General features: G+C 56.5%; 1 protein-coding gene across 1 annotated transcript; it reads right to left on the bottom strand.

The window, feature by feature from the left end:
• Positions 1–5,099: 5,099 nt before the first annotated feature.
• Positions 5,100–14,634, bottom strand: NES (nestin; the record flags this gene model as incomplete). The annotated part of the gene is made up of 4 exons (XM_080691570.1): positions 5,100–9,289; positions 9,491–9,564; positions 12,508–12,632; positions 13,849–14,634. The coding sequence occupies 4 exons, from the start codon at positions 14,632–14,634 to the stop codon at positions 5,100–5,102; spliced, it is 5,175 nt and encodes a 1,724-aa protein (XP_080547696.1).
• Positions 14,635–16,110: the final 1,476 nt, after the last annotated feature.

Raw genomic sequence — 16,110 nt, 5'->3', positions numbered from 1 at the left:
TATTTTTTATTCTGTATTTTGAAACAGGGTCTCACTAAGTTGCAGAGGGCCTCATTAAGTACCTGAGGCTGCCCACAAACCACGATCCCCTGGTCTCAGCCTCCCGAATGCTGGGATTATAAGCGTGTGCTACCACGCCTGGCTCCTACATTTTTTTTTTCTTTTTTGGTGGTACTGGGGTTCCTGGAAACCCTTCTACCTCCGGGCTACACTCCCAGACCTATTTTATATTTTTATTTGGAAACAGGGTGTCTTAAGCCAGCGAGGCTGGCTTTGAGCCTGTGTGATCCTCCTGTCTCCGCCTCCCAAGCGTGGGGATTACAAGCGTACACCACCAAGCCTGCCGCTCCTACATTATTTTTAAATTTTTCTTTTTTTAAGTGGTGCTGAGTATTGAACCTAGGGGCATTCTACCTCTGAGCTACACCCCCAGCCCGAATTCTTATTCTTTATTTTGAAACGGGGTCTCACTGAGTTGCAAAGGACCTCCTTTAGTAGCTGAGGCTGTCTTCTAACCAGGATCCGCCTCCTAAATGCTGGGACTGCAAGCAAGCGCCACCACACCTGGCTCCAACTTTTTATTCTTTATTTTGAAACTAACTTACTAAGTTGCAAATGGCCTCACTAAGTAGCTGAGGCTGGCTGTGAACCGTGATGCCTCCCAAGAACTGGGATTTTAGGCCTGTGCCACCATGGCTGGCTTGAACTCTGACTCCTTGACCAAGAACCCAGAGCAGGAGCGGCCACCCCTGTAGTGGGAGGGACAAGAGTCAGACAGAGGGCAGCAGGGGTGTCACAGCTATGTGCAGCCTCAGCTAAGGATGCAGTCCCACCAGCCCAGTACAGGTGGGCAAACCAAGGCCCCACAGGGAGCGGTCTGTGCAGTGTCCCCTTCCAAGGACCCTGGAGGCATGCCGCCATCCCCCATAGAGCAGAGGGAGCCCTTTAAGAGCCAGGCTCTGGGCGCCCGGCTGGCCGGAGTCCAAAGCCTGGACTTTGATTTCCTTTGACACTGGCGACAGCAGCAGCAAATGGGACAGGACAGGCCAGCAGCCGGCGGCCGGCGGCTGAATGGAAAGCTGCCCCTGACCTCACCCTCACGGCGCCTTGGCCTGCGCCGGCCTTATAAGGAAATCCCCAAACAAACCGGGGAGGCCACCTCCGGCCCACCACCCTGCCCAGCCCTGCTCACAGGCTATATTTACCCAGAGGAGGCCCCAGAATAACCGGCAACTTGCCCTCCCTCTCGCTGCCAGGGGACTTGCCCTCCCCTTCCCCCTCGGGAGCCTGTCCTCATCCCTTCAGTCATTCAGTGCTGTTCACCGAGGACCCACCCGGCTCCCATGATCAGGACACAGACTCTGTTTTCCTAATCTAATGCTCCCTACAGGAACTTCAGAGACCCACAGCCCTCTGGCTCTCCCTTTTTTTTTTGGCAGTACTGGGGTTGGAACCCGGGGGCATTCTACCTCCTAGCTACACCCACAGCCCTGTCTGGAAACAGGGTCTCACTGAGTTGCAAAGGGTCTCACTAAGTAGCTGAGGCTGTCCGCGAACTGCGATCCTCCGGTCTCAGCCTCCCAAGTACTGGGATTACAAGCGTGCGCCACCACGCCTGGCTCTTGGTCTCTTCTTATTCTGCATCCTCTCTCCTGGGGGAAATCTCTAGGCTTCAACTTCCAACTCTTGTCTCCAACCTGGTTCTCTCTCCTGAGGGCCAGGACCTGATAGAGATGTACCCGCTCCAGCTCTGGCTGCTCTTGACAGTCACAGTTTCCCACTGAATTCTCCATCTCAGAAACATGGTGTTGCCAGCTGGGTATATGATCGAGCTATACCACTAGCCCTTTTTATTTATTTATTTGTTTGTTTATTTATTTATTGTGCTACTGGGGATGGGACCCAGGGGCATTCTCCCTCCGAGCTATACCCCCAGCCCAATTTTTTATTCTTTTTTTTTGCAGGTCTGGGGATGGAACCCAGAGCATTTGACCTCTGAAGTACACCCTCAGCCCTACTTTTTATTCTTTATTTTGAAACAGGGTCTCACTGAGTTGCAGAGGGCCTCACTAAGTAACCGAGGCTGTCCGCGGACCGCGATCCTCCTGTCTCAGCCTCCCAAATACTGGAATTACAAGTGTGCGCCACCATGCCCAGCTCTTTATTTTTTATTTTGAAACAGGCTCTCACTCAATTGCAGAGGGTCTTGATAATTGCATAGGCTGGCCTTGAAACTGCGATCCTCCTCTTTCAGCCTCCCAAGGTCTCGGATGACAAGCGTGTGCCACTACACCTGGTTTAGACTATCCCCCACTGCAGACCCTATTTAGGAGAGCCCTTCCATCTAGTTGTTGTGATGGATTCGCAACAGAAACTCGGATAAGCATGAAGGTATGCTGCTTAATGTATTGGGAAGTACGAATCCTAATCCTAACCATCTGGGGACTCTCACTGGTCACTGGAGAACAGGTCTTTGTCCGGAGGTCAGTCACGGATTGCAGCAGCAGGATCTTAAATCACATAGTACAGATTTCCACCGCCCACTGACGGGGGAACTCTATGAGCATCTGACCATCATCTTGAGGAACAGCCCAGCGGCTACCAGGGAGCGCCCCGCCGAGCCAGCCTTCACCTCACAGACGGCAGAGTGGAGCTCAGCGTCTGGTTTGACAGCTTGTTGCTGTGTCTTATACATACAGCTTGTCCGTGTGTGGCTTAGTCCGTCCGATAGGAGAGCATGTTTGTCCAATATGGTGTGTTCTGCATTGACACAGATAGTCTTCTGATAGAGTTTTCCCGGCTGAGGCAGTCATATCTATCTAAGCAGGCATCACTCAAATAGGGCAGAGGGTGTATCTCAGAGGTCGAATGCCCCTGGGTTCCATCCCCAGACCCATTAAAAAACAATCATAAACTTGTGCCAATGCATATTATTCCTAACAGTAGTGGAGACAGGGGCAGGTTTGGGGAACTCTGTGGGGGACCCTGGGCCCTTGGAGGGGGGCAGGATGGGCACACAGGCACAGGGGCTAATGCTTGGCTTGACCTTTGTCCGGGGCACTCACCCAAGCTGGGTGCCCGAGGGCCTGTGGGGATCAAACACAGAGCGCCTCCGTCCCATCAAAAGGACAGAGTCCTTGCCTTGCTGCCAGTGTGCTGGCGGCCTGGAGGGACCAGACAGGGCCTTGTCAGCAGCAGGAAGAGGAAGCATAAAGCGGAGGCTGGGGCTGCCAGGAGGGTGGAGATGAGAGACAGGGTCTGGGACCCCCAGGGCAGGGAGGCAGACAGTGCCAGTTGCCAGCAAGGCCTCCTGCTCCCTCCGTGGCCAGAGGACAGCAGTAGGGGCCAGAGGGATCTGGATTTTGCTCTTTCCCCAGCCCACAGCCTTGGACCCAAACATGAAGAGCCTGTGCCCAGGCTCTTCAAAAGTGGCACACTTGAGCTGGGCGTGGTGGCCCACGCTTATAATCCCAGCATTTGGGAGGCTGCGACAGGAGGATTGCAGTTCTCGGACAGCCTCAGCTACTTAGATGAGATTGGGTGCATTTGGGGCCCTTCACAACTCAATGAGATCCTGTTTCAAAAAAAAAAAAAAAATAGGGCTAGGAGTATAGCTCAGAGGTAGAGAATGCCCTTGAGTTCCATCCCCAGTACTGGAAAAAAAAAAGTGTACACTTGTTGGGCAGCCCCTAACCCACCCCACCTGGGATATTATATATTTATTTAGTGGTATGATAGATTGAACCCAGGGTCAGTCTACCTTTGAGCTACACTCCCAGCTCTATTTTATTATTTTTATTTTGAAAACTGATCTCAGTTGCAGAGGGCTTCACAATGTTGCCGAGGTTGGCCGCAAACCTGTGATCCTCCTCTCAGCCTCCCAAGTACGGGAATTACAAGCGTGCGCCACCATGCACAGCCCAAACTGCAGTTTCTACTTGGGCATCCTGCCTTCCAGGCCTCCAGGCCCCCCACCCCGGTCCTTCCCTGCCCTCCACAGGGATCCAGAGACCTGGGAAGGGGGAGAAGCGGAGGCTGGGTGGGCCTGGGTCTGACCCGCTACAGCACAGCAAGGTGACCTAGGCACTCCTTAGCTCTCGCCCTGGTAGCTTCTGTCTGGCGCCCTTCATTCTGACTTTTCCTTTTTTCATCTCCTGCTTCAGCCTCGGAGGCAAGTCCTACAGAGTCTGGGTCTGGGGATGGAACCCAGGGCATTCGACCTCTGAGCTACACCCTCTGCCCTATTTGAGTGATGCCTGCTTAGATAGATATGACTGCCTCAGCCGGGAAAACTCTATCAGAAGATGTGCATCGCTAGCTCCTGCTCTTGCGGTCCCAGGAGGCCACCCAAGTCACCTGGCCCAGCTCCCCCCCCACCCCACCCCCCGTGATGATTCTGAGGTCCAGAGAGGTTAAACACTGACCTCAAGCCACACAGCCAGACTGAGGCAGAGTGGGCCTCCCTCCTCCCTCTCCCGGCTTTGGCCCAGCCAGTTATCACAGGCCAGACAGCTGTTTGGGTTTGGAGACAAGGGGGCTTATTACACCGGCGACACAGAGGGGCTGGTGGGGTGGGCATCCAAGGCTGGGGGTGGCCTGAAACCTAATTCCTGTAATCAGTGATACAGGCAGAGATGATGAGGGACCTGGCTGCAGAGGTCACCCAGGGCCACTGAGGCCCTTGCCCCACCCAGATCACAGGAAGGACAGAGCTGACTGTGTGGGTGGAGGTACAATTTTATTCAAGCAGGGATGAACTGGACAGGGCTTCATGGCGGGGACAAGGGGTTCAGAACCCGGGGCAGACCTGCCTGGGGGGCAAAGCTGCTGCAGAGGCGGCACGTGGGGACCCAGGCACAGGGCCCTCCCCAGCTGGACCTCCCGGGGACCACCTTCAGAGGCCGCTACCAGGCCCAGGCAAACAGGGAGCAGGCCTAGCACTACCGCAGTGGCTTTGGGACACCATGAGCGGGTGACCCCCTTGGTCACCCCCATTTTACCCTAGCCAGCCAGGCCTCTCCCTCTAGCAGAAGTCAAGAGATCACAGTTCAGGAGGGCCCTGGGGACCCCTCCCCTGATGCTCAGGGCCTTGGAATCCTCTAGTCTTCCCCTGAAGACCAGGAATCTCTGTCTCCTTCCCTTTGGGTGAACTTGAGGAACTGACAGGGGCCCAGGTGAGCGGGAGCCCCTGACCAAGGGCCCTTCAGGTCAGCCCCGACCTCCTCCTGGAAGGGGATCCCCTGGTTCCCATCGGGGGCCCCCGGGGGCCCCTGCCCTTCACCCTGGGAGCGCTCCAACCCGTTCACGCTGCCGTTCACATGCTCGGAGTCCTCCTCATCCAAGTTGGGGCCTCTGCCATTGACACCTAGGGTGTCCCCTGCCCAGGGGCCCAGACCCTCCACCCCTCTGGGGGTCTTCAAGGGGCCAGGGATGTGGTCCTCCTCCAGAGGAACAGAGTCAGACTCCTCTGAGCCAGGAGGTCCAGCACTGTCCTGGGACTCAGCGTCCAGGACAGTGACCCCTGACTCACCCTCCCAGGGGGCACTGATGCCCACAGTCCCAGGCTCCAGGAGGCCCCCTTTCTGAGAGCCACTCAAGGCCTGGAGGCTGCTAACGGAGGACCCTAGCCCCCAGTGCCCTCCCTCTTCTTCCTCCTCTCCCTCCTCCCCACTCTCTTCTTCATCTGCAAACCCATCCGACTCCCCATCATCATCCCAAACGTCAGGCTTCAACACCCGGGGCACCTGGCTCAGAGGTTCTGCCACCTCCCCTGGGACCCCGGGAAGGAGAGAAGCCTCAGTTCCCAGATCCTCAAATTCCTCCGAAAGGTCGGAGTCACGCCCATGCTCCTCCTCCCCCCCCTCCTCCTCCTCAGCCTCCTCTTCCTCAGCCTCCTCTTCTGAGGGTTGGGCCTCAGCGGCCAGGACAGTGGAATCCCAGCCTTCCTTCCTAGCCTCCCCTTGAGGGGAGGGCCTCTGCTCTCTTGCCAGGTCCCACCCGGGGGAGGCAGGAGACTGAAGGTAGAAGCCCAGGGGAGTGGAGTCTGGGAGGGTCTCCCCCAGCTCATCTGCCTCACTGTCTTCTCTACTCTCCTCTCCCTCCTCCTGGAGGTCCTCAGAGACCTCCTCAACACCCAGCTCCTCCTGCCTGACCCTTCCCAGGGCTTCAGCTCCACCTTGCAGCCCCCAGCCAGCCTCCTGGCTTCCCCCAGCCTGTGGCTGGGGCCCAGGGGCACCTCCCAGGACTGAGGTAGGCAAGCAGGGTCCAGCGGGGCTGGGGGAGCCCGGCGCTGGCTCCGCATCCTCAGTTTCCCCTGGGCCCTCCTCCTCCGCTGCCCAGGGTGCCTCGGGCTCTGACTCCTCATCCACACTCTCAGGAGGCTCCTGGGGGTCCTCGCCCCTCATGGGCGGTCTGGAGAGCACTTCCTCCAGCTTGTCTGTCTCCTTGAGGTCCTTCCTAGGTACTTCCAAGGCCGGTGCTCTCTGAGCCTCCAAACTTTCCTCCGGCTGGCATGGCGGCCCTGCACCCTCTCGGCCTGGGTCCTCCGGCCCTCCCTGCCCTTGCTCCAGCCCCAGCTGGGCTCCAGCAGCAGACTCACCCCAGGCTGCCTCTGACCCCAGAGAGACTTCTGGAAAGCCTTGGTCACCCCCTGGAGCCATAGCCTGGATTGGCTGTGGGATTCCTCGGAAGGTCTCCACCTGCTCTGGTTGTCCTACAGGACCCTGGAGGCCTTCGGTGCCTCCCGTCCCGCTGGTCCCCTCAGCTGGCCCCCTCTGCTCTTGGGGCCCAGGGCTCCCTGCACTCCATACCTCCCCTGTGGCCATGGGCCATGCAGCCTCCTCTGCCTCCTCCCCATCCTGCTTGCTCAGACCCAGCTCTGCCTCAGCCTCATTTTCCACAGCAGCTCCCTCAGGGGGGGCTCCCTGACCCAGTCCCCAGCCCTCCACCACCACATCCTCCCACCTCTGCAGCCCCTGCCCCTTACTCTCCAAAGACCTCAGTGACTCTCCGTTCTCTCCCTCCCCTGGGCTCTCTTCCTCCTCCAGAGCACTTTGACTTTCATTCTCTGCCTCTTCTGGAGAACTCAAACTCTCCAGGTTCTGCTCCCTCAGAGATATGGGTGATTCTTGACTCTCCTCTGCTAGGGGCCTTGGTGTCTCTTGGTTCTCTTCCTCAGATTCCAGTGGCTCTTGGATTTCCTTTTCTAGAGGTTTCATCGTCCCCCTGTTCATTTCTTCTAGAGGCCACAGTAGTTCTTGAGTTTCTAGAGATTTCAGTATTTCCAGGTCCTCTTTTCCTGCAGACTTCAATGGTTCTGGGTTCTCTGTTTCTAAAGATCTAACTGCCTCTCCACTCTCTCCTTTCAGTGAAAACAACTCTTGATTCTCTTTTTTAATAGAGCTAACTAGCTCCTGGTCTTTATCAAGAGACTTAAGTGGCTCTTGATTTAGCTTTTCTAGAGGTCCCAATGTCATTTTGTCTTCTTCCTCTAGAGCCCTCAACTGTTGAGTCTCTTTTTCAATAGGTCTCAGTATTTCTTGCTTATCTTCTTCTAGAGTCCTCGGTGGCTCCTGATTCTCTTTTTCCGGAGATCTCACCACACTCTGGTTCTCTTCTTCAAGAGCCCTCAAGGTCTCCTGATTCTCTTCTTCTGGAGTTCTCACAACATTCTGATCCTCTTCTTCTAGAGCCCTCAATGTCTCCTGATTCTCTTTTTCTGGAGTTCTCACAACATTCTGATCCTCTTCTTCTGGAGCCCACAATGTTTCCTGATTCTCTTTTTCTGGAGTTCTCACAACATTCTGATCCTCTTCTTCTGGAGCCCACAATGTCTCCTGATTCTCTTTTTCTGGAGTTCTCACAACATTCTGATCATTTTCTTCTAGAGTCCTCAGTATCTCTTGATTCTGTTTTTCTGGAGATCTCATAACATTCTGATTATTTTCTTCTAGAGTCCTCAGTATCTCCTGATTCTCTTTTTCTGGGGATCTCACAATCTTTCGATCCTCTTCTTTTACAGCCCTTAGTGTCTCTTGATTCTCATTTTCTAGAGATCTCACAATCTTCTGATCCTCTTCTTCTAGAGCTCTCAGTGTCTCCTGATTCTCTCTTTCTGGAGGTTTAACAGTCTCCTGGTCCTCTTTTTCTAGAGCCTTCAGTGGCTCCTGGTTCTCTTTTTCAAGTGGTCTAAAGTTCTCCCCATTTTGATCTTCAAGATGAGTCCACAGGGACTCCTGTGTCTCCTGTTCCTCTGCTTCTTGAGATCTCAGAGGCTGTTGGTTCTCCTTTTCAAGAGCTCGCAAAGACTCTAATTTTTCCTCTTCGAGAGACCTCACCAAATTTTGGTTTTCCTTTCCTGGAAATACCGCTGTCTCTAGATTACCTTCCAGAGACATTAGTTCTTGATTCTCCTCTTCTAAGGACCGCAATGTTTGTGGGTCCTCTTTTCCTATAGGCTTAGGTATTTCAGGAGCCTCCTTCTCTAGAAATCTCTCTGCCTCTATTTTGTTTTCTTCAAAAGACTTTGATAGCTCTCGATTTTCTTCTTCTAGACTTTTTATTGTTTCTAAGTTCTCATCTTCTAAAGACATCAGCGATTTTTGATCTTCCTTTTCCGGCATTGGTGGCTCTTGGATCTTCTTGCCCAGAGCCTTCGGGGTTTCTTTTTCTGAAAGACCCCGGGAGTCCTGGATTTTGTTCAAGTCCAGAACTTCTTGCTGTGCTTGCTGCTGCAGGCTGCTCACTGCTTTGACCTCTATGGCTGCTTCTTTTTCTACCGGCCCCCAGATTTGCCCTGCACCTTGCTCCTGGAATATGCCGGACACTCTAGACCCACTGGGTTCTCGATCTTTAGCTTCTAGACTGGAATAGTCAGGGCTGAGGGGTGGAGCCAGGGGGGTCTGATCCCCAGGGACCTGGCCTGCACCCCCAGGCTCCTCTGGTCCTGGGAGGACACAGGCAGGCAGGCCCACCTTGGCTTCCTCCCACAGGGGCTCTGGAGCCTGCTGCCTCTCACCCTGTGGCTGGAGCTGGGAGACAGGGGCATCTTGGGCTCCGACCTCCACATCTGTAGCAGGACAGGGAGCCTGAGGTGTGAGTGGGATGGGGGTGCTGGCCAATGTCGGGGTCTGGGCCTGGAGGAATTCTTGGCTCTTCAGAAAGGCTGGTGTCGGTGGTTCAAGGATATTAGGCAGGGGAGAGGGGAGGGGCGGCGGGCTGAGGGCAGGGAACAGAGGTGCCAGACGCCTGCCCTCTGGGGTCCCAGGGAAATGCAGCTCCAGCTTGGGGTCTGGAAAGGCAGAGGAGGAAGAAACAGTCTCAGTACACGCTAGCCATTGGGGGGGGGGGGCGCACAGCTTAGCACACTCTGGCTAAGCTGAGAGTGTGCTCTGGGGACCAAGAAGTGGAAACTTGGTGCCACTTGGGAAAGGTCTGTCTGGGTAAGAGAAAGAGGGCAGCGTTTCTAAGTATCTGACTCCTGGGCTCTTACCCTGGAAGCTGAGGGAAACTTTGGAACTGCCGCCAGGTGTCTGCAACCGGGAGTTCTCAGCCTCCAGAAGCGTCCTGCGGAGGAGGGAGGGAAAATGGGGTCAGCCTGGGGTACTCTGGCCTGCAGGTAAGCAGGCTGGGGAAGCCCGGGTTGACCTTGAGTGTTCAGAGCACCCTTAACCGCTGTCACACAGAAGCTGCCTATGGAGACTGGGGGGCAGATCGCATGGTCACAGACATCACCTGCTTAGTCACTCAGTGTCTGTCTGTCTCTTACACACACACACACACACACACACACACACACACACACACACACACACCACGGGACCTCACAGACACAACAGCAGATTCCCACACGGTGGGATGCAGAGCCCCCCCCCCCCACTGGCCCACAGTAGCCCAGACCAGCTCCTCCTCCTCCCAGCAGCCGAGATGACCTCATCCGCGGGTGGGGGGCCGATTCTCATGCTAATCTCTGCCTTTGTCCTCTGGCCATCTGGAGGGTTTGAAAGGGGGGCTTCTCAGGGGAAGTGGGAATTCTCTGGCTGTTCCCAAGGGATGGGCTCCCTCCTCCTCCCTTGGGGCCCCCAAGCCTGCAATGTGGACAAAAGCCAACGAATTCAGCGCCCTCTGCAAATCCTTTTCAAGCCTCTCCCACCAGCGGTTACATTCCTCAGGCCTGCCCGACCCTCCCTCACACAGCTTTGACAGGGGCAAGGCCCTCTCTTGGGATCTCTAAGCACTCAGGGCCCCAAGCCCCTCCAGAGCAGGGAGGCCTTCGCATCCAGGCCCCTCTCTCTGTGCCCTGAGGGGCTGACTTGAGGGGGTGGGGTGAGAGGATGAATCAGTGAAACACATTATTCTGAATATCCATTCTCCAGTTCTCCACCTCTGACCTCAGGGGCTCTGGGACTGGTTTGAACGTACTATAGCCAGTCTCTGTCTCTGTCTCTGTCTCTGTCTCTCTCCTGGGGATTCAACCCAGGGGCATTTTACCTCTGAGCAATGCCCCTTAGCCCTTTAAAAAATTATGATTTTAATTTTATTTTTACTTTTTGTGATCCTAGGGATGGAACCCAGGGGCATTCTACCTCGGAGCTACACCCCCAGCCCCATTTTTTTTATTCTTCATTTTGAAAGAGCCTCACTAAGTTGCAGAGGGCCTCACTAAGCAGCTGAGGCTGTCTGTGAACCCCAATCCTCCTGTCTCAACCTCCCAAGTGCTGGGATTACAAGTGTGTGCCCATGCCTGGCTCCCTCTATCCTTCTTAAGGTAGCATCATGCCCTGAGCTCTGTGCCCTGTACAGGTGGACCCGCTCTTCCCTCATCCCTCTGAGACACTCACTGACCTTCTTTCTTGGGGAGACCCTCCTCCCCTTTCCTCCCAGAGCTTGTTGACTCGAGGAAGGGGTCCTACCCTAATTGCCTTGTCCAGACCTGGACCCCGCCCTGTGGCTTGGTATAAGCTGCCCTAACAAGTTGCAAAGCCCCTTCCTCAGGCTCCATCAAAAGGATCCTCAGCCAGTGAGGGCCGAGTTTCCCAGCAGAGACCTGGGCTTTGCTGGAGCCACACAGCAGGCAAGAGGTGAGAGGCAAGAGGCGAGAGGGGTTAGCCCCACTCAGCCTTCGCCCAGCAGGCTGGGCAGGGCCAGTGCTCTAGAGGAGGCAGAGCCCTGACATTCAGGCCAGAAGGGGCCTGGGAGGTCACCCAGTCCAGCCTGGTCCCCACCCCTAAACAAGTATGTGCCCAGGATAGATGACAAGTCTGCTTTTAAAGACTCTCTCTCCCTTTCTCTTCTCTCTCTCTCTCTCTCTCTCTCTCTCTCAGCACTGGGAATGGAACCCAGGAGTATTCTACCTCTGACATACACCCCTAGCCCTATTACTATTATTATTTTCTTTTGAAACAGGGTCTCACTGAGTTGCAGAGGACCTCACTAAGTAGCTGAGGCTGGCTGTGAACCGCCATCCTCCTGTCTCAGCCTCCTAAATGCTGGGATTGATTACAAGCGTGAGCCACCACGCCCGGCTCAATGTCTCGTTTTTATTTTGTGTGTTTGTATGTGTGGTACTAGGGATTGAACCCTTGGGCATTCTACCTCTAAGCTATACCCCCAGGCTTATTTTTATTTCTTAATTTTGAAAGAGTCCCACTAAGTTACAGCGTACCTTGCTACGCTGCTGAGACTGGCCTCAAACCTGCAATCCTTGTGTTTCAGTCTTCCATGTACTGGGATGACAGGCATGGCCTCTAGCTGGCTTCAAGGTCTTTTTCTTTTTTTTTTTTTCAGTGCTGGGGATGGAACCCAGGGGCATTCTACCTCTGAGCTGCACCCCCAGCCTTATTTATTTATTTATTTATTTTGGTGGTACTGGGGTTCCTGGAAGCCCTTCTACCTCCGGGCTACACTCCCGGACCTATTTTATATACATACACACACACACACACACACACACACACACACACACACACATATATATATATATATTTTTTTTTTTAAAACAGGGTCTCTTAAGCCAGGGAGGCTGGCTCCGAACCAGCACTATCCTCCTGTCTCTGCCTCCCAAGTGCGGGGATTACAAGCCACCACGCCTGGCCCCCAGCTCTATTTTTTATTCTTTATTTTGGAGTAGGGTCTCACTGAGTTGCAAAGGACCTCACTAAATCGCTGAGGCTGTCCACAAACCCGGATCCTCCTGCCGAATGCTGAGATTACAAGTGTGCGCAGCTCAAGGTCTCTTTTCTGAAGTTGCCCAGTTGTGAGCACAAGTGCAGAGGCCCCGGGTTTCAGCCCCTTGGGGAAAGGTCTGAATGTCGATTCCCTTCCCCAGCAGTGCCACTAGGCAGGGTCCCCTCTGCTCACAGGACTTCCTGGGCACCACAACAGGTGGGCTCGGGTGGGACAGGTCCCAGTGTAGACATGACCAGTTCAGAGTCCCGGGTCGCCATAACAGCACCCCTCAGGTGTGCCTGCCTGGCATATGTGCCTGAGCCGGTTGGGAGCCAGCCCTACCTGTATGTGGCCACTTCCAGGCTGAGGGACATCTTGAGGTGCGCCAGCTGCTGCCGACCTTCCAGGACCTGGGCGATCTGACCCTGGAGACCCTGCTTCTCCTGCTCCAGGGCCTCCACGGCCAGCTGCAGAACAGGCCAGAGCTGGTCAGCCAGGGTCCCTCAGCTGCTGAAGGCCATCCTCCCAGTCCACCTCTGCCCAGGGGACCCCTGCCCGGCCCCCAGATGAGCATAGGGCCCTCATCCCATGCCTGGCTTCCCCCCGGGGAATAGGATTAAATGGTAGCGCTGTGGCTCAGAAGGGACTCCCACAGGAAGTGGGGGTGAAGGAGGAGGGAGGAGATGGTTTACAGAGAGCACGGTAAAGTAGAAGCAGAAGGAAACACAATTAATGAGGAGGCTGGAAGCCTAAGCCGGGCCCTGCGCTGTCTCCCACGCTGGTCTCACGGGCTCTGCTTCCCACTTGTTCTGGAATCTTCTCCTCTGAGAGGAGGAGTTGGGGGGATGATCATGGCAAGACCTCTGTCTGGCCCAGACAAGAGTCTGTTTTCTCAGCTGTTGGTGACATCTGTGCGGGGGGAGGGGGGAGCTATCCCAGGTCTCTGGAATGTTCTCCAGGGAGCTAAGAAGCCAAGACAGGGACAGCAGCCGGTGGCCACTCACCTGAGGCCCTGGAGCCTCCTGAGGGGCAGGTGGAGGTCCAGACAGGCCAGGCCATTAGCCAAGGCTGAGAGAGGAGGTGCCTGGCCGTGTGTGTGTGTGTGTGTGTGTGTGTGTGTGTGTGTGTGTGTGTGAGAGAGAGAGAGAGAGAGAGAGAGAGAGAGACAGACAGACAGACAGACAGACAAGGAATTGAACCCAGGGGCATCTACCTCTGAGCTACATGGCCAGCCCTACTTTTTATTCTTTATTTTTTGAAACAGGGTCTGAGTTGCAAAGGGCCTCACTAAGTAGCTGAGGCTGTCCGAGAACCTCGATCCTCCCGTCTCAGCCTCCTGAATGCTGGGATTAGAAGCGTGCACCACCACGCCGGCTGTAATTAGTTCAGCTCTTTCTGAGTGACAGCAACCGAGGGAGAAGTCTGAGGGGACCCTCTGAGAGAAGATGCCATCGCAGGGGCAAAGGGTCTTGAGCCTGCCTGCCTTCCCAAGGCAAAGTACTTCAAGAGGTTTCTGAATGCCCGTCTAGTCCACCACCTCCCAGATGGGCCTTAAGGGGCTGGGGCACCCAGGATGGGTTTTCTGAGTAGTGGCTCCAGCCTGCATCAGCAGCCACCCGGTGCCCTTTTGTCTATCCTGGGGACCTGGAGCGCCTGGCTCACCCCAGGGCACAGCCTCCTCACCTGGAACTTCTCGGTGGCCCGCAGCCGCTCCTGCCAGCAACTCTCCAACCTCTGTTCCAAGGCCTCCCTGCGCTCCTGGAGGCAGCCGCGCTCGGCCTGGAGCTGCTGTAGCTCCAGGCGGCCCTCCCGGGCGCCTTGCACCGCCCGGCCCAGCCGCTCCCGGGCCTGGCCCAGCGAGGTCTCCATGTGCGCCACGCGCTCCTGGTAGCCGCGGACGGCCCCGCGCCACGCCTCCCCCAGCCTCCGGGCCAGCTCCTCCACCTCGGGGGCCGGCGCGGGGGGCCCGCGGGGCGGCGCGGGGGGCCCGCGGGGGGCCCGGGCGGCCTGGGCGTGCAGGGCGGCGCGCTCCTCCTCGTGCGCGGCGCGCAGGGCCTCCAGCTCGCGCTCCAGCTCCGCAGCGCGGCTGCTCAGGCGGCTCCGCGCGCCCCGCTCCGCCTCGACGGCGCGCCGGCTGCGGGCCGCCTCCTCGGCCGCGCGCTCCCGGGCCAGCCGCAGCTGCTGGCACCGGCCCGCCACGCCCTCCAGCTCCTCCGCCAGGTGGTCCCGCTCCACCTGGGCCGCGTGCGTCTCCCGCCAGCGCTCGTCCAGCAGCGCCCGCAGGGCGGCCAGCTCGCCGTCGGCGCGGGCCCGCCAGGACGCCTCGCCCGGCTGCGCCCGGAGCCCGCCCAGCTCGGCGCTGAGCAGCTCGTTCTGCTCCTCCAGCGCCTTGACCCGGGCCAGGTAGGCCTCCAGCCGCCGGTTGAGCTCCCACATCTGGAAGGACTCCTCCCCCGCGCAGCCCTCCATCCTCTGCTCTGGCCCCGGAGGGTGGACGGACGCCGCCGGGAGAAGGGATCGGCGCTCGGAGCCCTTAGGGCAAAAAAGAAAAAGGAAGGAACCGACGGGGGCTACGACGGGGCGGGGCGGGAGCTGCCGCAGCGACTAGGGGTCGGGAGAGGGAGCGCCGCTATTCATGCTCCCGCCAGCCCGGCCCCGGGAAAGGGGCGGACCCAGGCGTTAACCCCTAAGAGCCCGACCTAAGCACGCAGCCGGGTCCCTGGTCCCTAAGTCTGCAACTAAAGGAGCCTCAGGGGTGCTGTCCGACCGACGGTGGAGGCTTTCTGAGGAAGGAGGCTGTTAACCCCGTTAAAGGCTTAGGAGGAGCCGTGTGTGGGGCAGGCGCCTAGAATCCTAGTCCTTGGGAGGCTGAGACAGGAGGATCACAGCAGTTTAGGAGGCTCCCAGCAACTTAGAGAGACCCTGTTTCGAAAATATGAAGACAATGTGGCTGGAGGCCGGGCACTTGTAATCCCAGCACTTGGGAGGCCAGGACGGGAGGATGGCAGGTGTGCGGCCAGCTTCAGCTACTTAGTGAGGCTCTCTGCAACTGAGCGAGACTGTGTTTCCAAAGAAAAAGAATAAAAAATAGGGCTGGGGGTGTAGCCCGGAGGTAGAAGGCCCTGGGTTCCATCCCCAGTATCTCTCACACACTGAGCTAGGGGTATATCTTGGAGGTGTAATGCTCTTGGGTTCAATCAATCCCCAGTGAAGAAAGAAACAAAGAAGGAAAGAAAGAAAGAAAGAAAGAAAGAAAGAAAGAAAGAAAGAAAGAAAGAAAGAAAGGAGTGGCGTGTGTGTGGGTGTGGGTGTGGCCTCACTCTTCCCACGCTCAAGAGAGCTGTCACTCATGGAACCTCTAAGAATCCGTTTCCTCATCCACAAATCTCACTGGCTGTTAAATGGTTGAATGGGGCCAGGTTTTTGGCAAATTGGGAGAGGTGGAGAGATGCAGTCTCTCCAGGAAGAACCAGTCTGTCAGTGCGAGGCTCTCAGCACCGCGCGTGCACGCAGACTCCCTCCTGGCGCGCTCTCCATCAGAGAAGGGAGACCTGGACGTCGTAGGCTCAAGACCATTGTCCCCAGCCTCACGTCCATCCTTCCTACAACTCTTGCAATTGGCGGCTGAGGCCTCTGGGCTGTAGGAAATTCCCCTGCGCTCGGGGAAGGGCAGCCGATCCTGTCTCGGGTCGGGAATTTTGGGTCGAGAGCGTCCCCTGGTGCTGGTCTCTGGAAAGTCGGGTCCCGGAGAGAAAGCGGAACCCAGAGGCAGCTAAAGGCTCTCCTTGGCCCAAGTTGACAGAGGCCGCTCATGCAGGGAATTCTGTTCTAACGCTCTGTTTACATGATCCGATTTAACCGGCAAAACATCCTTTTGAAGACTTTGTAGTTCAGGAAGCAGGGGAGTGGCCGAGTGGGGGAGGAGTTGGGGAGGGCTTCCGGATG

The sequence above is a fragment of the Muscardinus avellanarius genome (assembly GCF_963383645.1).
Source record: "Muscardinus avellanarius genome assembly, chromosome: 3".
NCBI lineage: Eukaryota > Metazoa > Chordata > Mammalia > Rodentia > Gliridae > Muscardinus > Muscardinus avellanarius.
Note: the sequence above shows the minus strand (reverse complement) of the source record. Positions and strands in the feature narration are given on the sequence as shown.